Source organism: Mercenaria mercenaria, chromosome 2, assembly GCF_021730395.1.
Source record: "Mercenaria mercenaria strain notata chromosome 2, MADL_Memer_1, whole genome shotgun sequence".
NCBI classification, from domain to species: domain Eukaryota; kingdom Metazoa; phylum Mollusca; class Bivalvia; order Venerida; family Veneridae; genus Mercenaria; species Mercenaria mercenaria.
The window spans coordinates 90096752-90124617 of record NC_069362.1 but is presented as its reverse complement, the minus strand read 5'-3'; the positions used below and the strand labels follow the sequence as shown (position 1 = coordinate 90124617).

General features: G+C 34.9%; 5 protein-coding genes across 5 annotated transcripts; 4 read left to right on the top strand and 1 right to left on the bottom strand.

Moving 5' to 3' along the window:
- The first annotated feature begins 2129 nt into the window (after positions 1-2129).
- LOC128549746 (uncharacterized) lies at positions 2130-3023 on the top strand. The gene has a single exon (XM_053527204.1). It carries the CDS (start codon positions 2130-2132, stop codon positions 3021-3023), a length of 894 nt encoding a protein of 297 aa, XP_053383179.1.
- On the top strand, positions 3024-4682 carry LOC128549744 (uncharacterized). Its single transcript, XM_053527198.1, has one exon. It carries the CDS (start codon positions 3024-3026, stop codon positions 4680-4682), a length of 1659 nt encoding a protein of 552 aa, XP_053383173.1.
- Positions 4683-5798: 1116 nt separating this feature from the next.
- Positions 5799-6221, top strand: LOC128549743 (uncharacterized). The gene has a single exon (XM_053527195.1). It carries the CDS (start codon positions 5799-5801, stop codon positions 6219-6221), a length of 423 nt encoding a protein of 140 aa, XP_053383170.1.
- Positions 6222-6577: 356 nt separating this feature from the next.
- Positions 6578-7303, top strand: LOC128549742 (uncharacterized). The gene has a single exon (XM_053527190.1). The coding sequence runs from the start codon at positions 6578-6580 to the stop codon at positions 7301-7303; it is 726 nt and encodes a 241-aa protein (XP_053383165.1).
- An 11570-nt stretch (positions 7304-18873) lies between these two features.
- Positions 18874-25539, bottom strand: LOC128555272 (caspase-3-like). The gene is made up of 7 exons (XM_053537175.1): positions 25368-25539; positions 24806-24879; positions 24484-24541; positions 22938-23200; positions 22414-22631; positions 21900-22041; positions 18874-20095 (listed from the first exon to the last, which is right to left on the bottom strand). The coding sequence occupies exons 2-7, from the start codon at positions 24837-24839 to the stop codon at positions 19848-19850; spliced, it is 963 nt and encodes a 320-aa protein (XP_053393150.1). The 5' UTR covers positions 24840-24879; positions 25368-25539; the 3' UTR covers positions 18874-19847.
- Positions 25540-27866: the final 2327 nt, after the last annotated feature.

Sequence of the window (27866 nt, the reverse complement as noted above, 5' to 3'; positions counted from 1 at the left end):
GAGCTAAAATTAGAAATACCTTTAAACGACTTCTTCTCACGAACTGCTAGATGGATCTTCATCTGCACATTATTATAAGGTCCTTTCCCAAGTTTGTTCAAATGGGACCACTTGGCACTAGATCTAAAAAAAAAGAATAAAAAAAAACTTTAAAAGACTTCTTCTCAGGAACTGCTCAATGGATATTCATCATTAAAACTAGGTCTGTAACATCTTTATAAGGTCCTCTCTCAATGTTATACATATGGGGGCACATGGCCCCTTTTAGGGGCCGCTAGAGCTAAAGTTGTAAATACATTTAAACAACTTCTTCTCATGAATTGCTCGATTGATCTTCATCAAACATGGTTTGTAGCATCATTATAATGTCCTCTCCCAATTTTCTTCAAATGGGGACGATTGGCTCTTTTAGGGGCTACCAGAGCTAAAATTAGAAATGCCTTTAAATGACTTTATCTCATGAACCACCTGATGGATCTTCATCAAACTTGCTCTAAGGGATCTTTATAAGGTCCTTTTTCAAATATTTCTGATTGGGGGTGCGTGGGGGGGGGGGGGGGGGGGGGCACTTGATAGAGTTAAAAATAGAAATACCTTTTGAACGAGTTCTTTTCATGAACCGCTTGATAGATCTTCAGCAAACCTGGTCTAGTGAATCATTATAAGGTCCTTTCTCACATTTGTTCGACTGGGGGCATTGGCCCCTTGTAGGTGCCACTAGAGCTAAATATAGAAATTCTTTTTAAAGACTTCTTATGAACCGCTTGATGGATCTTCATCAAACTTGGCCTGTAGCATCATTAGAACGTCCTCTCCAGATTGTATTCAAATGAGGCTAGTTGGCACATTTTAGGGGCCACTAGGACTAAAAATATAAATGCTTTTAAGGACTACTCCTCATGAACCGCTCAATGGATTTTCATCAAACTTGGTTTGTAACATCGTTATAAAGTCCTCTCCAAATTTGTTGAATTGGAAGTGGGGAGGGGTGGGGGGGGGGGGGGGCGCTTGGCACCTTTTAGGTGCACTAGTGTTGAAAATAAAAATGCCTTAAAATGACTTCTTCTCATGAACCGCTTGGTGGATCTTCATCAAACTTGATTTGTAGCATCAGTATAAGGTCCTTTAATAAAGGGGAAGGGGGCGGGGGCTGGGGAGGGCGCTTGGCCCCTTTTAGGTGCACTAGTGTTAAAAATAAAAATGCCTTAAAATGACTTCTTCTCTGAACCGCTTGGTGGATCTTCATCAAACTTAATTTGTCGCGAAGTACGCGAACTTATTATAAATTTGAACTGTTGCAAAGTATTCAATATTATTCATTTATATGTATCCGCCGGCATGGCGGATGTGTGTTAATTTAATGATTATGTTTACCGGCGGATCAGCGTCGGCGGACTTTTGTTCATGTTTTTCACGCTTTTCATGTGAATTGCATTGTTTGAAATTACTATAAATAGGTGTATTATATTAAAAGAAAAAGGTTATTTTTCAGTTTGGGATTTATAGAAGTAAAAAGGTGTTTAAGAAAATAAAATATGATTTAAATGATACGGATATTTGTTATCATTCAAAAATAGAATAAAATATTATGTAGCATTTAAAAACTGGGGCATTCGCTACATAATTGGCGCCGGAACCCGGGAACAAAGAAACACCGATAATAAGTGCTTGTGATTGTGAATAAAAGTGTAAAAAAAAAGGAAAAATGTCGAAAATATCGTATTTAAAAGGCGTTAGGACAAGATTTTTCAACATCTTGAAAACGGAAGTTGAAACTGCACAAGAAATATTGCAACGTGATTTAGAATTCAGTGACAAGGATGAATGCATAGAGAGTGCTGAAAAATGTGTAGAGAAAATGACGATATATACTGAGAAACTTGAAATTCAAACGGATAAAATAGCAAGTGCAGTTAGTGAAGAAGAAGCTGATTACACCCAAAGTATACTTGAAGAGGATTGTTCTCTTTGTGAAAAGGTTACGGACAATTGCATTGCACTTAATAAATGAAAGAAAAAATGTTAAATCTAAAGAAGAAAGAAGAAGAGTCTAAAAGAAAAGAAGAAATGGTAAGTGCAAGCCAAATTGTAGAATTACAATATGAATTAAAAATATTGTTGTTAATCAAATGAAACAACAACAAAAGCTAATAGAAATGAACGAGAGAAAAGAACACATGAAATCATCAGTAAAATTACCCAAACTAGACTTACTACCTTACGGTGGAGATAAACTTAAGTGGTTGGAGTTTTGGGATTCATTTGAGTGTACAATCCATAAAAATAAAATGCTCTCAAACGTCGAGAAGTTTACATATCTAAGGAATAAGTTGTACGGGGAAGCAAAACGGGCCATAATGGGTATTGCCCTTACTGAAGAAAATTATGATGTGGCAATCGAAATTCTGAAAGATCGTTTTGGAAATATACAAGAAGTGATTGACTTGCACTATAACCAGATGATAAATTTGTATCCAGCAAGCAACAAAACAGAAAGTTTGAGAATACTTTTGGACAAAGTCGAAAAAAATCTTAGAAGTCTAGAAGTGCTTCATCAAAATATCAGTCAGGACGTATTTGTTTCAATGATACGTTCAAAGCTTCCTCAAGATGTGTTGCTTCAACTAGAAATTCAAAAAGGAACAGTGGATAAGTGGACTGTCACAACCCTTAGAGACAAACTCAGATGTTATGTAACAGCTCGTGAGAAAGCAGAGAAAAAATCATCAATATCAGATTCAAGTAGAAATCGATCAAATGAGGATTCTCTGAGTCGACATACGCCGAAAGGGAGAGATGGTCGCGGAAACAAGTTTCGAGAACCAAGTTTTTTACACAATTCTGGAAAACTAGGTTCTGCCGAGGCTCTAGTTACTACCGAACAAAGGAAGTCAGTAAACACGAAGTTTAACAAATGTCGATATTGTGAAAAGGGACACTGGAGTGACGAATGTCCTACTTTTCGCACTATTGATGAAAGAAAAAAGAAGTTAAAGGGAAGGTATAATTTTGAAGTGATTTAGATGATTAAGAATAAAAGGTGTATACTGTATGGACTAAACGTTCACCATCGTAGTTTGTGTCCAAACAAATTCAAATCGACAGACGTTTGTGCGGTTAGTTCAGAGACTACAGGCTCTTCTAAGAATAGTGAAATACGTGAGGAAAACGTGCTAATTTCATCTGGTGAAATGGTTTTAATGCAAACAGCAAGAGCGGAAGTGCAAAACCCCAAAGGAACAGCCAGAGAACACGCACGAATATTACTTGATTCTGGATCCCAGAGAACTTACATTACACAGTCATTAGCCAAGAAGCTCGGTGTAGAGAAAGGCAAGGAAGAAGAAATAAAGCTAGTCACATTTGGTTGTGATAAACCGAAGATTTTTAAAACATATGCCACACAATTGTGCTTAAAGTTAAAAAATGGAGAGTATATTGAAATCAGTGCAAATATTGTTCCAGTCATAAGTGAGAACATACAGCAAAGACAAATAAACATGTCTACAGATGAAAACTTAAAGCACCTATTGAAAAGTTTAGATATGGCTGATACACTTGAACCAGCAGAAACATCAGCAAATGTAGACTTGCTATTAGGAAACGATTATTACCTGGATATTGTTATGTTACAAAAGATTCAGGTTACATCAGGACTTTACCTACTAGCATCAAAGTTAGGCTGGATACTTACAGGCAGAACAAAGGAAACACGCGAAAATGAAAATGAAACAAACATGCTAATTCTTACACACGGAACAAATATCAGTGCAACAAAGGTGTTTTCAAGTGTCGACTCGATTGTTCCAACAAAGCCAGATTTGGATGACTTTTGGAAGATCGAATCCTTGGGAATTACTAAATGTGAAAATCAAAGTCAAATAAGTGATAAGGTTGCTCTGGCGACATTCAAAGAGACGTTGAGATATAAAAATGGAATGTACTTTGTGACCTGGCCATGGAAAGAAGAAAATCCAGAACTACCGGAAAATAGACATCTTGCATTCTCAAGGTTGAAATCAAATATAGCAAGAATGAAAAACAAGCCTGAGATTCTTGAGAAATACAACACCGTGATACAGGAACAACTTAGCAAAGGTGTAATTGAAAAGGTAGATAACAACACGAAAAATGGAGCGATACATTATATTCCACACCATGCTGTGATTACTCCACAAAAAACTACAACGAAATTACGTGTAGTGTATGATGCATCTGCGAAAGTTAGAAAAGAGAACAAAAGTTTGAACGAATGCTTGTATCGAGGCCCAGTAATACTAAGTGATCTTTGTGGATTATTAATGCGCTTCAGGTTACATAAAATGGCAGTGGTTTCAGATATAGAGAAGGCCTTTTTACAAATCGGGCTACAAGAAAACCAGCGGGACGTGACAAGATTTCTCTGGATAAGAGACATAAAACGGCCTTTTGTAAATAAAGAAAATGTACAGGAGTACAGATTTTGTCGTGTTCCATTTGGTGTTATTTCCAGTCCTTTTTTGTTGGGAGCAACTATTGAAAGTCACTTGGAATCTTATAACAACAGTATTGCCAACAAAATCAAAGATGACATCTACGTGGATAATGTGATTACGGGCACTGACACATGGCAAGAAGCACTTGACTTGTATAGTGTAAGTAAAAGGATATTTAGTGAAGCCTCCATGAATTTAAGAGAATGAGCTTCAAATAGTTCTGACCTATTAGAATCAATTGCATCAGAGGACAAAGCAAAACATTCGGTTATCAAAATATTAGGACATACCTGGGACACTAAAAATGATACACTTAGTGTAAGTGTACCACAGTCCTTGAGTGAAATAAACAGCTTAATAAAAAGAATCATTTTGAAACAGATTGCTTCTGTTTTTGATCCACTGGGGTTGTTAAGTCCAGTTTTGTTAAAAGGAAAAATTCTCTTGCAAACTATATGGAAGAGGAAATTTGACTGGGACGATCCACTAGAAGAAATCGATATTCTTGATACCTGGTCGAGCGTGAAAAAGAACCTAGAAGAGATAACAGCATTCACATTTTCTCGGTCCATGGCAGTGTATACGTGTAGGCAAAATACTGAATACACCTTATTGTGTTTTTGTGATGCATCCGCAGACGCCTACGCTACGTCAATATATCTTCATCAAAAAGGTGAATCAGACACACAAGTGAATCTAGTGTTTGCTAAAAGCAGACTGGCTCCTTTAAAGAAATAACTATACCCAGATTAGAATTGATGGCTGTTCTTATAGGTGTCCGATGTTTGAAATTTGTGCGTGATCAACTGAAGTTAGATATTAAAAACATGTACGTGTGGACGGATTCTCAGTGTGTTATTCAGTGGATTAAATCATATAAAGATCTGCCCATATTCGTGAGAAACAGAGTTAGTGGAATAAAGGCAGATGAAAAAATAAAGTTTGAATATATTTCAGGAGATCAGAATCCGGCGGACGTAGCTTCTAGAGGTTGTTCCTTAACAAAACTTAGTGTTTTTGAATTATGGTGGAATGGTCCATGGTGGCTTCATGAGCAAGAAAGCACTTGGTTGAAACACAGCGGCAACGTATGTGAAAGAAATTCCTGCGCAAAAGAGGAAATAAATGATTCAGAAAATGTTATGATACAAATTTCTACCCGTGAAAATAAAAATTCTTGTGTGTTTTCATCTCCTTTTGAAATCGACAGTGAAAAATATTCTTCTGTTACAAAAATGCTAAGAGTGACAGCTTTGGCTCTAAGATTTATACAAAAAAATACGCAAGTTACCTTACACAAATGGAAGCTTGAAAAGTTCTGAAATGAAAACTGCAGAAGAAATGTGGTTACTACATGTTCAAAGAAAACACTTTGCTGATGAATTTGAGTCAATTAGAAGTGCAAAGAAAAACAATCTGCAACAACAATTAGGTCTTTATATTGATGAAGTTGGACTACTGCGATGCAAAGGCAGATTAGAGAATGCGGATATCAGTGAAAATGCCAAACATCCAGTACTTCTGCCAAGAAAAGATCGTTTGACATATCTTTTCATTGACAAAATACACAAAGAAATTCTGCATAGTGGTGTTTCCCAAACGTTAGCAAAAACAAGACAAAGATTCTGGATTCCACATGGTCGAGCAACAATAAAGTCTGTTCTACATATGTGTACAGTGTGTCGCCGCTTTGACGGAGGTCCTTATAAGATGCCGCCGATGCCGTCTTTACTCCATCTAGAGTGACAGAATGTAGGCCATTTTCACGAACAGGTTTAGATTACTTGGGTCCTATCTATGTGAAATCAAATGATACACCAAAGAAAGTGTGGGTTTGTTTATTCACCTGTCTCGTGACTAGAGCCGTGCATCTTGAAGTCGTGCTTGATATGTCTACTGAAGAATTTTTAATGTGCCTGAGACGATTTATTTCTCAAAGAGGCACCCCTGTTCAGTTGATCAGTGATAATGGTTCGCATTTCAAAGCTGCCAGTTCAATATTAGATCGAATATGAAACAGAACGCTCCATAGTGATGAAGTTCAAACGTATGCGTCTAACTCCAGAATCACTTGGAATTTCATTACGGAACTTGCTCCGTGGATGGGAGGCTATTACGAGAGACTCGTAGGCATAGTAAAAAAAGTGTTTCGAAAAACGTTAGGCCGAAGACTTTTAACACTTATTCAGTTGCAAACATTAGTGAAAGAAGCGGAAGCGGTCGTGAACTCAAGACCTTTTGTCTACGTAGGTGATGACGTAAATTCCAGCATCACATTAACGCCTAGTCATTTTTTAACATTAAACCCAAGTACAGGTATTCCGGAATTGGAAGCAGATGACATGGATTCTGATTTTTTAGCTTGTTATAGTTCAAGTGATCGTCTTCTAGAAATTTGGAAAAAGGGTCAGAAATTGATTAACATGTTCTGGCAAATTTGGCGCAACGATTACCTGTTGAGTCTTCGGGAAAGGACTCAAACACAATTAAAAACTGGGAGAATTCAATCTTCTGATCAACCAAGTATAGGCGACATAGTGTTGCTAAAAGAGGATTTGCCTAGAGGAAGTTGGAAGTTAGGAAAAATAGTGAATTTAATTCAAAGCCGTGACGGTAAAATTAGATCAGCAAAAGTTAAAGTTTCTTCAGGAAAAGTGCTTGGGCGTCCCCTTAAGCTACTTTTTCCTATTGAGACGTCATCTAGTGCTGGTGAAACATATTTTCATAGTGATAAATGTGGTACTACAGATGAAGCTGGAAAGACATTAAGGACACCCCGAACAGCAGCGGAAAGTGCTAGACAAAAAATAAAGGACCAACTGTCATAAATACAGTTAACGAAACTGTTTATACAGCATATAAAAATCGTAGTTTTAGTTTTATTTTGTTTCGGCGGAGCATATTCAATAAAAATGTACTTCCACAAAATTCTCGTGAATACTGCTTCCTAGCGGAGCAAAGTAAAATTAATTCCCATGCAGTTCACGTGGGCATTTTGTTTCGGCGGAGCATATTCAATAAAAATGTACTTACACGAAATTCTCGTGAATACTGCTTTCTAGCGGAGCAAAGTAAAATTAATTCCCATGCAGTTCACGTGGACATTTTTGTTGTGGCGGAGCATAGTATTATAGTAAAACAATATCATGAAATTCACGTGCAAATCGCTTGGCGGAACAAAAGTATCTATAAATAAAAGACAATAAAGTTTGCACGAGGTTTTCAGAAGATATTTTACATTGAGTAAATCATTGTAAGGCTGTCATTTATAAAAGACATAATTTAAAATTGTCAAAGATGTTTCAGTGCGATACGTGTAATAAATATTACAAAAATATGAGAAATCTAAAACGACACATTAAAGAAAAGCACACAGAAATAGAGTTCTGGAACTGTACAGAAAATAATTGTTCATCGAAATTTATCAGGAGAAGCTATCTCAGCAAACATTTGATATTGACACATAAACATGATGCAGCAACGGCGAGGGAAAAGGCGTGTTGTGCACTTAGAGGGGATATTAAAGAACATGGGTATTATGAAGAAATTAGTGATGATGAAAGCATCTTTAGCTTACTGGCAGAACAAAATGGAGAGCTTGAAGAACGTGACTTTGTTGGAACTGATAGCGATTATAACTTATCATTACTTCAAGCAGATACACATGTTGACAACAAAGAGAACAACGACGAAACTGACATGTGTTCCAAACATGATGAATCAGAAGTGAATGAATTACTAGTAGATAAAATTGAAAAAGAGTGTCACCATGGAGAAAGTGAAGTGATTGTTCAGAGTGTATCTGATTCTGTTGATACTGAAGAATTAGGTCAACAGATAAATAATGATAACACATTTCAAAAAAATGGATGCTGATGAACTGGATTATAGTGACATCAGCAGTGTTACAGAGGACGTTCGTGACGTCACGAGTACAAATAATAATGACGTCATAAGTGAAACTGATAATAAGATCGACAATGTAGTTGAGTCTGATGATGTCAACAGTGTTCGTGATGTCATTAGTAGAAGTGATGATGCCATTACTAGTGATAGTGATATAAATGAAAGTGATGACTGTATAGTCATAGAAGAAAGGTCTTATGGAGATATAAGTGAAAACAGTGCTGATGAATATCTCAAAGAAGAAGAGATATCCACGGCATTAGTGCCCTCGAATGTCACAACCCGAACACAAACGTTGATATTAACTTTTACGAAGAAAACATATTACATTGGTGATGAAGAAGTGGATTCTGTAATAACAGCTGAACAAGAGTACATAGATGACTTTGAGTAATCTCCGGTATGGGAGTGTCGCGAAGTACGCGAACTTATTATAAATTTGAACTGTTGCAAAGTATGCAATATTATTCATTTATATGTATCCGCCGGCATGGCGGATGTGTGTTAATTTAATGATTATGTTTACCGGCGGATCAGCGTCGGCGGACTTTTGTTCATGTTTTTCACGCTTTTCATGTGAATTGCATTGTTTGAAATTACTATAAATAGGTGTATTATATTAAAAGAAAAAGGTTATTTTTCAGTTTGGGATTTATAGAAGTAAAAAGGTGTTTAAGAAAATAAAATATGATTTAAATGATACGGATATTTGTTATCATTCAAAAATAGAATAAAATATTATGTAGCATTTAAAAACTGGGGCATTCGCTACACTAGTGTTAAAAATAAAAATGCCTTAAAATGACTTCTTCTCTGAACCGCTTGGTGGATCTTCATCAAACTTAATTTGTAGCATCATTATAAGGTCCTTTAATAAAGTTCAGTTGGAGACACTTGGCCCCTTTAACAATAGAAATAGCTTTTAAATTGACTAACTTCTTCTCATTAACTACTGGATGGGTCTTCAAACATTGTCTGGAGCATCATTATAAGCTCCTTTACCATGTTTGTTCAGTTGGGGGCACTTGGCCCCTGTTAGGGGCCACTAAAATTTAAAAAAAGAAATACCCGTAAAGTAATTCGTCTCATGTACCGCTTGATTGAACTTCATCATACTTGGTCTGTAACATCATTACAAGGTCTTATGTCAGATTTGTTCTAATGGGGACACGAAGAGCCGACGACCTTGAATAGGCCGATAGGATGCCACCACGTGGTCCGGCGGGACATACCTCTTCAGATATAGAGGATGGAGGCAACATGCTTTTACAGGACAATACCGGCGTGTGAATTCAAATTTATAGATTTTGAGGTTTTTCTTAGTTCAGGTCGTATTTCTTACGAGAGTTATGAAACCAGTTCATCAGGTTTAAATAATATTCTGATATGGGGTTTGACAAAGGACATGACAAAGCTGTACAGCTACCATTTCGTTAGACCAACAAAACGGGTCCAAATACTTGCTTTTATCAAAATTTTCCAACGGTTCGTCTGGCGGATAATAATTTGGCGGCACATGTGCCGTCGTCTTTAAGCAACAAATGTGTATCGGTGAATACTTTAACTTGGCCTTGCTCCTGAAAGGAGCTATCGAACTCTCAGATTTTTGTATGGGGAGCATTTTCAAACTTCTGTCAGACGATCACATCAAGTCAGCGCAAAAAGATACCGCTTATAGAAAAATGGACAAACGCATTTATCAATTATGCTTCCATTTATCTACGGAACCACACAGATAATTTTCATGAATGTTTAATAAATGGAATTGTGCATTGCGCCTAGGCGGGTACAGGTGGAGGATTTACGCTTCGGCAGGCATCGTGTCCGTATCCGTGATCGCAAACGAATAACGGACTTTGGTGCCGGTGTATACAATTCAGGGGCGGTCAGCCTGCAAATCAGTCAGTCTTTATTTCTCGCAGATAGACCACAGGTGGCAGTAACGTACCTAGGATACAGTGTGGGTCCATGAGCTATATGCACTTAAATTTATTTCAATTATAATGTTTTCTTAGGAAAAAAATGACAGAAAGCCATTTTGAAAAAATATTTGCACCTGTGACAATTTTTGGTCAAACTGTATACGCGAAATGTTTTGCACCACACCGGAGGTCACTTGTTCTAAGTCAATGTCTTCAGGTCAATATCAGATATCAAGACCTAAGTTCAATGTTTGCGACAGAGGCTTTCGCCGACTTTTCAGTGGACATAAACGAGGTCAACCAAGACAACAGTAAAGTCGTGAATTTGAGCGTAACAAACAGTCCACCAATTCAACAGCCCAGCAATTTTGATGTTTCTAATTTTGCAAAATTGCCAATTAAAATGGAAGCTCTTAACCGGTACGCACTAGCGAATCAAATTTAAAACTGTACGGTTTTTACGGGGGGACTCGGAAGTTCCCATTTCCGGTTACCACGAAATAAAAAAAAAAAATGCGCTCTACGTCACTTAATCCGAACATTAGTTTTCCATAAAATTTTAAATGGTATCTCCATTTTTTGCATGCCAGTTACTGGATCACAAACGCCGATGCACAGTTATACACTGAAAGTGCGGGAGGCAAAGTATTAGGCTTTGGTATACTTCAAAGGTCACTGGTGTTCTGCCAAGTGGCCGATATAACAGTACTAGACTTGTTTCCGATATTGCTAGCTATATTCATCTGGAGAAAGGATCTGTTGAATAAATAAATAAAATTTAACTGTGATAATATCCGGACCATAACTTTGACCTTCATGGACAAATCTCGTTTATATTTGGCATGAATGTTAACCACAATGAGAAGGAGTGTCATGCGCAAACCCCACGTTCCTATTTCAAAGGTCAAGGTCACAGTTGGATGTCAAAGGTCAAATTGAAGTTTGTCCGGAGCATTTCTTCTTCATGCATGGTGGGATTTTGATGTAACTTGGCACGAATGTTCACCATTATGAGACGGCGTGTCGTGCACAAGAACCGGGTCCCTAGGTCTAAGTTCAAGGTCACACTTGGCAGCTGGCGGGCTTGACATTCTGCCCGTGGGCATACTTGTTTACTATGTCTTGTATATGATAATTTATTTATTTCTCTTTATACGTACAGCATGATAAAACAGTACATTATCAAAATATTTATAAAAAGACGTATGTCTGTCTATAGACAACTTGGTGTATGCATTAGTTTTATACATTTACACATTCTAAGACATAATATGTTGTAAGATGTCTGAGTCACCGACATGAAACTATTAAAATCATTATAAATAAGTATACCTTCAAAGGTTTCCTTACATTAAAGGGAATCCATCTGTGAGCAGATAATTTGAAGAATTGCATTTAAGACATGAAACAGAGAAAATTTGCCTAAAGTATTGTTAATAAATCTTTTACAATATGTAGGTTGTATCAAATCAGAATCGATATACATTTGTAGATTGATTCATTGTTCCTTCGCACTGTTCTTATATACTGTGTGAAAACGTACATGTGTTGGTTTTTGCTGTGTTTGTTATAAAAGCCAAGTTGAAAAACACAAATTGAAGAAAGTAATGTTGTTTCTGAAGTTTATTTTCTTCATTATAGATAATGAATAAGTCCACAAATTAATGACTGGCAATTTCAGTATATCAACAAAATAGTTTTTTCAAATGTTATAAAATAAAACTGTTGATTCCTGTATTGTAACGATACAGTTCAAGTAAAATATCAAGTGAAATTAGTCCAAAATTGAAAATATTGATGGATGAATCGAAAAAGTAAATATTAAATTTAGTGTTAGACGGTAGATCCAGTCAAACATTTAGTTCCTAGACACGTTGAGATATATTAGTATATTAAATGATTTCTGCATTAGCCTTTTATAGGCTTAAAAACATTTAATCAAAGTGTCAACTTAGGAATAAAATATATAAAAAATGATATAAAACTTGATAATTATTAATCAGTAAACAGATGCCTAAATACTTAAGGTGATAAGAACAATCCCTTACGTCTGCTTCAGAGTGGACGCAGTGGTGGTAACTGTCTGACTACGAAAGCAGGGATCGTGATTGCGAGCCCCCGCTCCTCTACCTAAGGTTACTAAACACTTGGATAAGAATCCCGTGTATAGATGCTTTACATCTGGCACGTAAAAGAACAAGGGAAAAGTTTAACAAATTTTTACATTTAACATTGGATGGCGATTTTACCCAGTTAAAAACATTTTTACCTAATCTCGAACCCAACCTACAATACCGTCTTGTAACTGCACCCTTTGTTTAACAAATACTGACTTTCAGCCCATATCCCGAAGTACAGCTGTATTTGGTGCGTATTTCTCAAGTCCCAGATAATGATAATACCTCATGTCGCTGTTTTGAACAGAAAGATTTATCATGCATGTATGAATCAATTCCATTCTGAAATCAAATCCATGTTTGTTCAGCTATTATATCTAAACCCTTGGTTTTACATTCTCTTAGGAATTAATTTCACACCTGTAGATTTTTTTTGTAATTATAGAAACAGATGAATGACAAACTATCAATGACAGAGCCTTTGATCTGTCATTTTTCCCCATTTTCCATTCCCATATGAGAAATCTTTTAATATTGCTAGTGTGCTCTTTAAGACAAATTAAGCTTTGAAGCTCCCAATACATGAATAAATTGAATGGTAAACCTCAAAGTAATTTACCCATTAGGCACGTGATACGGTATACTGTGTCATCTATGTCTTTTGTGACAAAGCATTCACAACAACCCTGAGCTCTACAACAATCACTGTGGCAGAGCAGTTGCAGCTCGGAGCACATAGGGACTTATTAGTTTATTTATTTCACTTGGAAAATTTCGTGAACATGATAAGATACGAAACAGAGCACAGTGGAGATATCATTTAAAAGTAGATTTTTCACAGGCGTGTATATAACATATTGTTGAATATTCAACCAAATGTTTCATACAGTTTTAGAAATAGCAAACGTTTACAAAAACATTGAGCCGATGTCATTCTGAAATAATTATTTATTCTAACAAATAAGTTATATGTAATTACTCAAGTGAAGCAACATACGTTACTGAAAATAAAGTTACTAGAAACTATTTTCACATTTTTATATGATTTTCAAAAACAACAATATAAAGAAAGTCAGTATAACAAATGCGAACGAGACAGTAATAATTCACGGACCACGCCTTCTCATTCTGTACTGTATCTTTACTGTATCTTTACTTTAACAGATTGATATAGTTGCTGAAGAATATGGAATTTTTTCCAAGTGTTCGACAATATGTACAGATGTGTTTAGTTCTAACTTTTTTGTCTTTAAGCGCTCAGTGCCAAAATATTTCTAATCAGGATGTAAATTTTGACGAACTATGTAGATTCGAGGGAAAGTGTTTAAACTGCAGTCAAGGAGGATGTGACGATATGTGTCAGTTTTATGACAACATATGCTGTAACAAAACGTCTCCAAGGAACATTTTGCTTGAAAAGTGGCAATACTCGTGTGCTAGAACGTTCCCGGATATGTATGATTTAAATTTAGATTGCCGCGGCTCTTCAAAGGGTGTGTTTGGTGTTTATATGGTGACCAAGTGTTCGAAACTCTGGACTGATGGAACAATAAAAACTAAATGCGAAAGTAGTTCGGAAAAAGATATTTTATCAAGAATACCGGTTTATGACAGTACGGTTGAAACGGTGACTTATAAAAATGTGTACTGTGCTTTTTGCAACAGGCTTAGCATTGAAAGACTTAAGTTCTGGAAGTTTGACTTGATGTGTAATAATGGCGCTAAAGTTAACCAAAGTGTTGATAACCAAGAGTATGACCCATTAGTTTGTTTTATCAGGCTTATGAACAGGCAACATAAAATGTGCGCAATTGATGTCATTGAAAGTTGCAGGGAGGACAACGATATAAACTCTTCTTTGAGGGATAGATGTGAGAATGGCTTATCACAGAATGTGTACGCATGGAAGTATGTAAATGTCTTTAACGTATATAAAAATGAGTTTTGTGCACGGTGTAATTATGAAACGGGAACGTTACAATGCTGGGCCTTTCAGGCTTTTACTTGTTGGCCGCAGGATTTGCCTCCATATACCGATGTTAAAGCAATGAATAGCTTGCGCCTTTACGGAAATGGTGACACACATTCGATGGAAATCTTCAATTATGACATGTGCGGTGACGGAGTGCTTTACGACCCTTTTGGTAAACTATGTCTCAATGTGACATGCTTACCGCTAATGAACACGTGTATTTCGGGAGAATGTCACTTGGTTGAACTTGCACACTCGGACTATTTAATTCAGAATGATTCCTCTCTCTTTCTGGCAGATCTTGGTGAAATTATTCGGGAAGGACGTTATTTCATCGGGGATTCAAACGCACATGCCTGTCTTGATGACAATCAATATATGGAATTTGAGATATATGTAAGACAACAAAGTACACTGACTGTCACACTGCAAAGGCAAGAACAAAGTACACCAACTGTACAAGAACAAATCATAACCAGTGACTCGTGCATAAGACAAATACAATTGTTTCTGCTGGCCATTCCGTTTGCTGTTACTTTTGGATGAAACTGTATACACGTTACTGGAATCTGTATAGTTTAATATGTCAATTCACATTCCAGCACCTAAATTATAAGTCATATTTTAATTAATAAAATTAGTCAATCTTGTGTTATCTAACATTCCCCTATTCGTGTTTGTCTTATCAAAAGAAACTGTCAATGATTTCCTAATAGAATACTCTCGTATAAGTTTAAAGATGAATTATACTGAGTCTCCTGTTTCATCGAAATATTTTAACATTGTTATAATGTATTTACTTTTAATATAGAAATCTCTCATAAAATATGTCTTGGCTAAAATATAAACTAAAGACATCCATTGACTATTAAATATCTTACTTTGGCAGTCATTTGGTGAACAACGGCCAGTCTTTTAGATGTGGGACACATTCATACTCAGCTCAGTTATACATGTATTAAGTGTGTGCACTATCTTTAACCTGTAGAGCTGGAACTGAACCTTGAAACGGAGTTTATACGAAGTGTGTTGTAGTTTCCTGTTCTTGGGGGCTCAGTTAATGAGAACCCACTGTATATAACCTTGTAATCATTTGGTAAATTTTCTGTATAGGAAAATTCAAAATGGTCACAGTCGTCAAATTTCAATGTTGTTTTCTTTAAAAGGAATAGTGAGGAACTTTCCAGTGGGGTTTATTCAACAGTCTGTTGCTTTATTTTGTTCTTTGGAGGGAACATACAGAATTTCTTGCAACGGGATTTTCGGTGTAGGGGGCCTAGTAGCCTACCCGTTTGTCATTATAAAATATTTCTCGATTTAAAAAGCGTTATTGTACAAAAAAAGGTAAAACGTTTCACTGCAGATGATAAAAATAAAATCGGAATTTTCTAACACGACCTGACTCATTTTCCTATTCAACCAAGAAGGCTGAAATTTGTGTGTTAATTAAGAAATAATATATCTCATTTAGTGATTTGTCGCTGAATAAATCATTGTTTGGAGTTCAGAATCGAAGGGATGATATAATAATACGCATCTGAACGACAAACAATGATTTTATTCAAGAGCAAATCACTAAATGAAATATATTATTTCGATTCTAACACGTTACTTAGGACTTTAAAGTACATCCTTGACGGCATTCGTTAAATATTTGCCCGTTTTCAATCGGTTTCTTTCTCAGCGCGCCGCTATGCCGTTTGACGCTATGACGTAATAATTGTGACGTCAGAACAGTGAATTGTTTAAGAAATAATTTATAGCAAAACAGTGCTTTATCACTCACTATTTATACACGATGAGAGGTTATACGTCGGGCGTAATAATTTCGCGAGGGCGCAGCCCGAGTGAAATTATTTCGGACGACGTATAACCGCCCAAGTGTATAAATAGTGATAAAGCACTGTTTTGCTATAAATTATTTCGATTCTAATATGTTCTTTATTGTAAAATTTATATCAAATATGATGGAACTGTTTCTTCGCGCAAACATGGCGCCAATAGTAGATATTTGTTAAAACAAGCCAGGACCGGAAACGGTAATACGTCTTGCGGCAGAATTCAGTTCGGGCGAAAATTATTGCGAATTATTCAGCAAAGCGAATAACTAATTCAGTATGGTCAAAAAATTTGTGCAATGTGACATTTCGTTTAAAACATGTTATTAAGTAAAATATTTCATGAAATTTGAAAGCGCTATTTCTCTATGCGTACATGGCGCTAAATATCAAGTTGACGTGACGTTAACATAACATCGTTGTGATGATTAAAGCATTGTTGGTCATATTAGAATGAATATTAATAATTCACTGTTTTCAGCCTTCTTTGTTTAATAGGAAAATGAATCGGATCGTGTTAGAATTTACAACAATTCACTGTTCTGACGTCACAATTATAACGTCATATAGCGTCAAACAGCATAGCGGCGCGTTGGAAAAGAAACCAACAAAAAATTGGCAAATATTTGATGGACGTCGTCAAGAATATACTTAAAAATCCTTGGTTACGTGTTAGAATCGAAATAATATATCTCATTTAGTGACTCGCTCTTGAATAAAATCATTGTTTGTCGTTCAGATGCGTATTATAATATTATATCACTCCTTCGCATCTAACGTACTTCCTCTTTGCAAATGTAAAGTTCTTGCGGTTTGTTAACACGCTGTCGTGAGAAAAAAAAGTTATACCACAGTTATTTCTTTGGACCAGTTTTTACTATTATTTCCTGAATACATATCTCGACTAAAAAAAGTTACTTTAAGAAATAAAAACGTAATGTTTCACTGCAGATGATAAAATGAAACCAGAACTATTACTTTGCTTTGGTCTTTATAACATTGTACTTCCTGTTTACGGACGTAAAGTTGTCACGCTTTGTTCATACGCTACTGCAAGAAAAATATTTGTTGAATATGGCATGCAAGAAAAACATTCTATAACTGTTTGTAGGTGCAGATGGGAATATCTGTCTCTCGGGTAATTGTTTAATTGTTTACGCGGTAACATTGCAGAGCCAAGCTATCGCCTTAACATTTATAATGAAACTACACCTACAACTAGTAAAAAAAAAACAAAGACAAATATCAAACAGGGCAATGCCACGTACCAAAACCGCAGCCTCCCCAAAACGACACACCACAAACACACACACACACGCGGGCACACACACAAAGCCAACACACGAGGACAAAAGCCTCGTTATTGCCCGACCTTTGAATATGGCATGCAAGAAAAAAGATTATATTGCTACTCTCAGATAACTGTTTACGAGGTAACTCGGCAGAGCCACACTTACTCTCGAGCAGGATATTCCCATCTGCATGTACAACCCGTGAAATGAACTTATGCCCTCCAAGGCGTTATTTGCATACGTTATGTTGTTAGAAAATTGATGTTTGTGACTGGCTTTATTGGGAAAATAGGCGGATGCAAGGTTAGTTATAAATTACTTACATGTAAGATAAAATGTTTTGAAGCTGCATGAAATGTGAACGATACACTTATTCTTTTTAAGAAATTAAGAATAACGCAAGATATAAGATATTTAATCACCCATGTTGCTATGGTTACTTACGATATGATACAATGTTGAGTGGTTGATAATGTGCTCATATATTGACTCTAATGTTTCATTTAGGTCATAAAGAAAAAGAAAATGACACTGTAGCCATTGAGAAAACCTGTTGTCATATGTAATTGCTTAAAAATGAGAAAAAAATACGTTACCGTGGAAAGACGAGTCCCGCAATATATACATTTTAAAGTTATATCTCATGCAAAGAGTAATACAATAATCAACATCACAGTCTTTCACGGAGAAGACTAAAACCGAAATAAGCAGAAAGGTTTTAAATATATATATATTCGCCTTCTATCAATTTAAATTACCGTTAGAGGTTCGAGTACTTCAAACCTGTATAATAGTTTACTTGAATGTAAGGACATACACGCTTTTAGCAGCTAAACTATTTGATTACACGAAGTTCAATATATTGAATCTACTGTGGGTACAAGTTATCCTTCATCCTTAAAAACAGGCATGATATCAACACCTCCCTTAACCAAATACAGCCTAGCCTATGAAAACCGCATCCAGTCATACCTACCAGGATCTTAATTACATTGTTCAAAATTTAATTATCAAATATTTCTTGAATTAGTCTTTGTAAGAACAATCTACATCTTGAATATCCTCTCCCTCAGTGCATTCCAGCCCCAGCCTATTTGCTGATGGACTGGTTACCGTACGACTTTACCTTTTTTGAACTCTCCTCGGATATAGTACTGGGCATTTTCAAATTTCTATTATTGCACCAAGCGGGATCTATATTTTTCTTTCAATACCTGTCACCATACTTGTGCCGTTATAATTGTTTCCGAGTACCACACAGATGCAGACATTTCATTGATTTTAGAAGACTTTCATCGTGAACCTGTTGTACCAATTATTTTCTTTATTGTAAAAAAACAAACACTGTATAGCATGTTGGCTTTTGTTTAATATATATTTAGTAACACTTTAATTCAAATAATTTCTGCTTACTGCATTGTGTCAATAAGTCTTCTTATCGCGAAAAAGATGAAGTTTTCACATGACAAATTTAACCTTTACCCTGCTAAATTTCTAAAATGAACTTGTCCATTATTCAATTTGGGCAATACCATTTACTATTCGAAGGGATGCCCACTGAAAATGTACTGACTGAACAGCAAACAGCGCAGACAATGATCAGCCTAAAAAGATGTGCAGGCAAAGGCAGAATCAATTACCGCCGGTAGGCTAAAGGTTAAAGAATATGATGAATACTTTCAAGACAATTAGAAAATCGGAGAAAGTTTATACAGTTTTGTGGTAATATATTCTCTTGAAATGAAATATAATATATTTATTCAAGGTTGTCATGTAAATGGAAGACAACACAAGGTTATAATAAAACTTTTAAAGGAAGAAACATTTAAGTAATTTGTTTAGAGTATAACTGAAATATTCTTCTCAGATGAAACGTAATTAGAATTATCCTGAAACTTCCGTTTTTTACATTTTACATGTACATTATAACGAAAGGTCCTTTATCATGAAATAAAGGGTTCTAAACCAATACAACTACACTTTGCTTCCTTTTCATTACCTATTGAATTTTAAAGATAGAATAGTTATGTTAAATGTTTGTTTAGTAAGCATCCACTTAGATCTACTGGATAAAATAAAAAATGTGTTCATGGTAATATTTTGCTAAATATGAAAAAACATCATGCAGCGGTTTCTTGATCAATGTGCATGTACCTTAAAAGACAGAAAGCTGCAATAAAACCTTTCATATACCATACTGCAAGGTTCAATCTCTATTCTCTGTTTTTCTATTTGACTTAAACTGTCTATACACAAACATATTTATTTCACATGTACACAAATACTGTATAGTAAGTGTATCAAATCTGGGCGTTGTATAACACGTTAAATAGGTATGGACTTGATCTTTGGTCTGAAATACACATCTTTGACTAGCATCGACACGAAGCAAGGAGTTTGTTTATATCCTAAGAATTGTAATGCCTGAGCCTCGTATTCAACACAGACACAATGTATCACAGATGTCAACAGTTGATGAAGTGACCTGTTTCTTACACCAGGACTTGAGAGCGTCTTACAAAGTGCTTGAATAAACCAGGAACCCTTTTCTGGATGCCGAAATGCATAGAAACCTGAAATATATACGACAAAGGGTGTAAGATACGAGTTGCTCGATGCCTTATCAAATGGTTAAGTTGTCAAGAAGATAAATTTTGAAATTTTATTCTACAGAAAATAACTAAATCCATTAAAAGCAATGAAAATCTATATTTTGCCTTACAATCAAATATATTTCATAGAAGATCACTGGATAGCCTATCCGGTATTTTAAAGTCTTAGTGTCGTATAGGTTAGAGTAAATATTGATGTTTGAATTATACTGCATAAAATATTGGATACTTTTGTATAGGCTATCAATGCATAATATTAAAACGACGTAAAGGTATATCAAATCATATATCATATCATCATATCCTAATATAATTAGCGTTAATATCTATAAGAATTCTCTTCGGCAGCTAAGCGGCTGTGAGATTGTTTTTTGATGTTGTGATTTTTTACTTGCAAGGACGCAAGATGGAGTTGGAATATGTAATTCAAAGAAGTGGTTATATTGCAACAAAAGCTTCTATTCAGCAAAACACTTTTACTTTCTTTGATATATTATTATTACCAAAATTTTGATAATAAAATAAGTTGCTGCATTTATATAGCACTCCCGGCATGCAATATAACAGGTTAAAAACTCTTTACAGCAGAAAATGAAAACAATACAAACAGTAACAATCTAAAACCTGTTACATGAATTCTAAGATGTTTAGAAACAGAATATAACAAAACAAAACAAGAGTTATATTCCCCTTGAGGTATCAGCAATACGTCATGCGGTGTTTACATATATACAAATGTAAGAAAAGAAAACCGACAATAAGTTCAAATCACTAAAGAGTTTAAACAATGGAATAGCTAAATTAGAATTGTTTCAGTTCTCTCTGAGGGGGTGGGGGGGGGGGGGGGGGGGGGGGGGGGGGGGGGGGGGCTAGGAATACTTAGAAATTTCATTAAAACCACACCGTTTAAAATATCTTTAAATCGTTCCTATTATAATGATTTAGGTAGTTTTGCACGTTTGGATTGAAATTTTTTCTACAATACAGAATTTGATTAAACACTGAGTTTTCAAAACTTCAGAATATACCTAGATAATTCAGCAAATAAAAAGGATAGGGTCATGTGCTTGATTGTTTTCTAGACTGATTTGAAAATTTGAACATCACGCATGTTTTCATAATGGGAGTCTATGGGAAAATCATACCTTTCAAAACATTTTCGCGAATTGAAATTTTTCTACAATGTAGATTTTGATGAAACTTCTCGAAGTTGTAAATAAACAAGCGACCTATAAATTGGTCAAATAAAATGTATAGGTCCGTGTGCTTACTTTTGAGATATTTGACCATGATTAAAGTGAACCGAATATTTCACGCTAATTTAAAGACATTACTTTGAATTATTTAACGTGTCATATGTTTTGATATCAAATTTTGACTTAAGAAATTAAGCAACAGTGCCAGTTTAATAAATTTACTCACAAGTTGTCATTAACTCATAAAACGATTTTTAATTCCGTAAAACGAATCCAGGCTTTATTCTCGGTTTTTGCGGATAATTGACGTTACGCCATCACTTCCGGTTTATCAAACGTGCAGAACTACCTTAAAGCAGGAAACGAGTTAAATAAATAACTTTATATTGGTAAATTGTAGGCTTTGTATAAGATTATCTTTAATCTTCCGTGCTGTGCAGACTATACTCTTACAAGGAAACTTCCTGGTAAGAAAGAGACAACTCGAAGGCTGGATAAAAGTTTTGTTTATAAATGTTTCGAAGTGTTTTGTAATATTTTGTGCATATTCATGTTTCTTACTTCCTTACCTGGTGGCGTTGCATACATAATCAAGAAGTCCTTGTAAATTGGACATGGGGAGAACTCCATAGAATCATCTGCAGGTTTAGCATCAACTTCATCTTCCACTTGTAAGTATACACCTTTATCAAACTTGTCTCCTCTACATGCCTGAATTGACACAACAACGGAACGTAGTAGAGCCGTAATGATATTTCGATTTTTGCATTTTCCAGGTTTCACGGGCAGTTATGGGCGCATTGAGCTACGCTCGAAGAATGCCGAATATTGCCTAACAAAACTACATAATTGCACGGAAATTGCCGAGTGTTCTTATCGGTCCGTTGCCCTACGTAAGCTTTTGCCTTAAATAAGCTTTAGACATATTGAATTTCTTCTTAGTTACAAATTGTGTACACGTTTTATTCTGAGAAATTACTCGTATTATACAAGATCTGTCGAATATGGAACACAACAACTATTTATTATATGAAATATAAGTAGTATTTACATATAACAATTTGTGAAAATTTCATTTATGACCTGTACAAAAAAGAGTTTTGGCTTTCCTTTCAACGTTTTGCATTCGTTGTCATGAAAAAGCTTTAAAAGATCGCTGGTAAGCAAAGGAGTGTCAGCCGCCATGATCATATCTTCCCTCTTGTGCGATGATTCAGTTTTATGTACGCGATAGTAACTGCCACCATGAGTGAGTATTACACAGGCGAAACAATCTTCATTACTGTGATCCCGTTTTGATTCTGTTGGGTAGATATTATAACCTCGTTTGCACAAAATGTTTAATTCGGCTACAAAATATGTCCGAATGCATTATGATAAAACAAACTTATTGCTATTAAGTAAAACTTTAAATTTCTCTAGATCATTTTTATCAGAAAGCGTTCGTAGTTGTCGTAAAAACATATTTAAAAAATGCCAAATGGTTCTAAAACGCTATAATTTGTACTCTCGCCACAACAGTGCAAGAAGAAAGATAAAATTGCTTTCACACCATTCATCTTATATAAATGAATAACAGCTTCGTTTGAAGTCAAGCTAAATTTTACCTTTGGCCAGAGTTTCCATTACTTGTTTTTTCGTTTGATTTTCCTTGTAGCATATATTAAATCCAAGATTCTTGAATGTTTCCTTCAGACTGTCTACATCAATACTAGAACCTTCGCGTAATTCTGAATCCACATTTTCTCCTTTTACACGCTCCATGTTGAAGATCACAACAATACCCCGGCATGGATGGGTAAATTTGTATTCGTCGCTCTCATCCCACGACACAGGATCATTTGAGAGATGCAGTAGTTTTTTCAAAGGTCTAAAATTTATAATTGGAATGCTAATAAAATAGTTTTCTTTATGTCTTAAACGATATTTTGTTTTACATTTTTCTTTGCCTGAAATAGTTTCATTTCTATTTTAAACTTTTTATATAAAGTGATTAATATGAATTGCCATAGTTTGACCTTCCTTGCCTATTCAAAAGGATTTAAAACACCCAACGAAACGCACGATAATACGGAAGAGCATTAGTGCCAGGTGCGTTTTTTTAATTAATTTTCGAGTTGGTAACTCGAATTTTCGAGTTAGTAACCCGAAATTTCGAGTTAATAAGTCGAAATTTCGAGTTACATAATACGAAATTTCGAGTTACTAACCCGAAATTTCGAGTTACCAACTCGAAATTTCGAGTTACTATCTTGCCCTTTTATCCACAAAATTTGAACGTCTGTCCGTCAAGGCCAAAAATGTAATGGTCGACTTTTGTCTCTTCGAAGTGGAATCATTTATCTACACATCCACATATTGTACCGAACATGTAGGGACTTGAACATATACTACCGTACATCAGTGTATGACCTACCATAGCCTCTAGAGCTACTCTAGATTTCAAACTGTATCCAGGATATATACCCCCATTTGCATGTATAGTATGTTCATGTGGTAGGGGCTCGAACTAGGTCGAAAACCTTCCAGATATGGTCAAAATAGTGAAATATTCTAAGTTTGAATACTTCCCGGTCTCCTTCTATGACCTCTCCTCAAAATCTAGATTTGTCCAGGTACCCAATCTTGGTCATAACTATACTTTCATTTAGGATATATCTATATTTCATTGACATATGGGCTCAAACTAGGTCGAAAACCTTCCAAACTTAAACATGGTTTAGGCATCTGAGGTCTTCCTCCAAAATAAAAGCTCGGAAGTCGCCATATGACATATAACTGTGTCGGTGCGACGTTAAACCCGACAAAATCAATAAATAACATGGTTTAAATAGTGATATTTTCTATGAGCAAACCCTGTAGGGCTACCCAATGGATACACCAGGTACCTAATCTTGGCCAGGACCTATACATTAACGTAAACTATTGTAGTCAGTAACTCGAAATTTCGACTTAGTAACTCGAAATTTCAAGATACGTAACTCGAAATTTCGAGATAAGTAACTCGGAATTTCGAGTTAGTAACTCGAAATTTCGACTTAATAAATAACATACATCTGGCACTAATGCTCTTCCGTACGATAATATTATAATGTTGTTAAATATAATATTCCAGTCAGTATAGAAAAACAATCAAATGGAACTTACTCTTACCTAATTATTGCTTCTTTAAGCGCTCCCAAATTAGCTGCATCAGTTACTTCTGCGTCAGCTTTCAATGAAATCATTATATTTTCAATCAGTTATGCTACTGGTACATGTATTGCATAAGGCATGCATGTTACAACTATCTTTCTTTTTATTTTTCACAACAGTGTTACAATAATTAATGTTATATCGTGATGCATCTCTGAGGGAATGTGGTACTTATGCTAGTAGCAAAAAATAGCTTCAAATATTATATTTATTGTAAATTCAATTGTTTTTACGTAATATTAATGTTATCGTTAATAAAGAATATATTAGGGATCTATACATTTTACTGTGTTATTGTCTGTGTCTGGTTCCATGATATGATTTTCACATTTCGGTATATAACCCTTTTTATGGCTGAAATAGTCATAAAATAAGTGGTATCAACATGTGGTATCAATAATATAATAATGATGAAGTAAATAAAGCTTCCATTAACTCAGAAAATGAAAACAAAAACTAGTACGTCGGACTATAATATATACACACAAATGTTTTGTTCCTTCTAGGTATAAAGTCATATGTTCAAAACTAATAGTGATTAAAAATTGTTAGTAGTTTGATACCAGTTTAATATTTAATACTGGTTGCCGGTTAAACTATGCAATGTTCAGCGATTCTGTGTCCTTGGATACATGAATCACTGACTTCCTTGCTGAGAAGAAATCTCTTTGTCTGAGGAGAACTTCGCATTTATACATTAGAACTTATTTTGACCATTTGAAAAATACAACGCTGTTTTTGTTAAAACATCAACAGCTTAAAGTGACTGTATGAAGAATGTGAAAATACTACCAATAGGTAAAAATGTTTAAATGATAAAAATATTTGAAAACAAAACTCACCTGAGCGGCAAAATGAATAAATGAAATCCTACTTTGATTGAAAATACATGCACGTCATAAAGCGTGATTGACACTGATAAAGATGTGATAATTTAAACAATTAAGTGCACAGATCAAACAGCAAAATCTCAGATATATAAATATATTGTATACCGACTGACACTGAAATGACTGTGTTTACAAACGTTCACACTTGATTACCTCAAAAAGATGTTTTAAAGTTTATTAGTGTATACATTTTTATAACATATATGTTGAAATATACGTTGTAGGGAAATAAATGTTAGTTTTACATCTCAATAATTGTTTGTTTTATAAAATAATTTCACTTTATTTAGGCAACCTCGAACACCTAACAAAAACTGTATGTAAGAAAAGAAAACATTTGGAACGTGACATAGATAGATCAATAACATACAACACACTAAGCAGAGCACCATGGAACATTATGTTAAATACAGAAACAAATACATCGTAAAAGTTTAGACTTTTACTTAAAATCGTGCAGTAAGGGATTTATGTGTATCATTTTTAAATTGCTTTAACCATTTGATTCTGTAAAAGTTTGGAATATTTTGTACCAACTGTATTCAGTATTAAAAACAAGACACAGATCATTTAAGCCTAAATGTTTCCAATTGATAATAACTGAAAAATGCAGTGTTTCCTGTCTAAATATCTATCATTTATACTGATTTTCTTTTTTTTTTTTTTGACAAAATGACTATTTTGATCACAATATGTTTCTAAAGTGTTGTAGTCATCGAGTTTTAAGAAAAATGACAATTTTTGCAATAATTAGGACACTGGTCAAAAGCTTTTCCAGATTTCTTTTTTTTTTTTTGTTAAACATGTAATGTTAGAACTGTTTCTTTTATATACGAATCCATATTCTTCAATAATGAATAAATGGCGAACTATAGCATTCGGTTGGTTAAAACAATAGTTCGTAATGTAAAGAAGCATTTACAGATAGTTTGTCTTTAAGTCATTTAGAACAAAATGACAAGAATTACCTTAGAATTTTTATTTAAATGTACGTGTAATTGAATAGATGTGTATAAAAACAAATTATAAATTTGTTACCAGCTTAATAAGAACCAAAATATCTGTGCAATATGCTTAAAAAAGATTTTAAATGAAACTCAGTCTTTGGAATAATCTTATATTTTAGTTGGTTTGTATTATATAATATTATAGCCAATAGGCAATACACATATTGATTAATGGGCTAATAATTATAATATTATATAACATTTGTAAAATTATTTTGTAAATATAATTTTTTAGTACTGATTCATATAGTCTCTTATAATTCCCATGAAGGTGTGGCTTTGTGATATGTAAATGGTTTTATTGTATATTGTTTTGTACACAGAGATGAGACGTAAATAAGATATGAGTATACAGATATATGCGATGGCACAAGTCATTTTTAAATATAGAACACAATGTCTATGACATAATTGTAAACTACGCGATTATCGAATAACAATTATTGTACAATTATCATTTTATCGTCGGGGTTATCTTTACCAAACATGCAGGTGAATCGAATAGCTTAGTATCTAACATTTTGGTGCACTAAGTGTCTTACATACGTGTAACAACAAACACGATGTATCTTGATTAAAATGAAAATTAAAAAGAAATTAAAATAGTTCGATATATTTTAGAATGGATCAAGGACTGCAAGTCATTTCTATAAAATCTTAATTCTTGTTCTACTCGACCTGATAGTGTGCTGGCAGAAAAATAGAAATTCCCATTTCCTAGATTCAGCTATCTCGTGATAGGAAACGGGCTTAGTTGTATTATGTGTTACGCCTGTAAAAAACATTAGCTTAAAGACCAGTTCGTGTTCACACATATCAGTTCCTTTGAGCAACATCACTAAATATATGCCCGTCACACGAGCTGACAACTGTTTTTATCACGTTCTCGGTTATATGCTTACTTAAAGAGTTGACTTTCCGTGAATAATTACAAAATATGCGTGATTTTCCTTTCACCTACTTAAACTAAATTGCATCATTTTCCAAACTTTTTTCTGTTTGGTATATTTTATTCTTTTTAACAGTTTTGTACTATAATAAAATCTGTAAAAAGATCCTTTGGAAGCATAGAATGCAACCAAGCTGAATAATAGCAGACTTGATTTGACTGAGTCTGTTCATGAGAGGTAATGAAATGTGCAACAGCTCTCACGCCCCCTAGCACCGGCTAAAGTGGAAATCATGCAGGAAAACGTTGCAGTTGAGCACATAGAAATTCAATATTATTAATAATTGATATTGTCATTCATCTTTACTACAGTGATTTGCCCGTGAATGAAAATTCTTGTTCACTCATACCCGCTTAGCTCAGTAGGTAAGAGCGTTGGTCTACGGATCGCGGGGTCGCGAGTTCGATCCTCGGGCGGGGCGTATGTTCTCCGTGACTATTTGATATAACGACATTGTGTCTGAAATCATTAGTCCTCCACCTCTGATAATTCAT

Bases quoted from the DNA above. Each gene is read 5' to 3' on its own strand.
- LOC128555272 (XM_053537175.1), bottom strand. From the start codon at position 24,839: ATGGAACCAGACACAGACAATAACACAGTAAAAT. The intron at 24,542-24,805 runs GTATAGATCCCT...TTTCATTGAAAG, and splicing joins AGACAATAACACAGTAAAAT to CTGACGCAGAAGTAACTGAT. The intron at 20,096-21,899 runs GTAAGGAAGTAA...TATATATTTCAG, and splicing joins TATGTATGCAACGCCACCAG to GTTTCTATGCATTTCGGCAT.
- LOC128549744 (XM_053527198.1), top strand. From the start codon at position 3,024: ATGATTAAGAATAAAAGGTGTATACTGTATGGACTAAACGTTCACCAT.
- LOC128549746 (XM_053527204.1), top strand. From the start codon at position 2,130: ATGAAACAACAACAAAAGCTAATAGAAATGAACGAGAGAAAAGAACAC.
- LOC128549743 (XM_053527195.1), top strand. From the start codon at position 5,799: ATGAAAACTGCAGAAGAAATGTGGTTACTACATGTTCAAAGAAAACAC.
- LOC128549742 (XM_053527190.1), top strand. From the start codon at position 6,578: ATGGGAGGCTATTACGAGAGACTCGTAGGCATAGTAAAAAAAGTGTTT.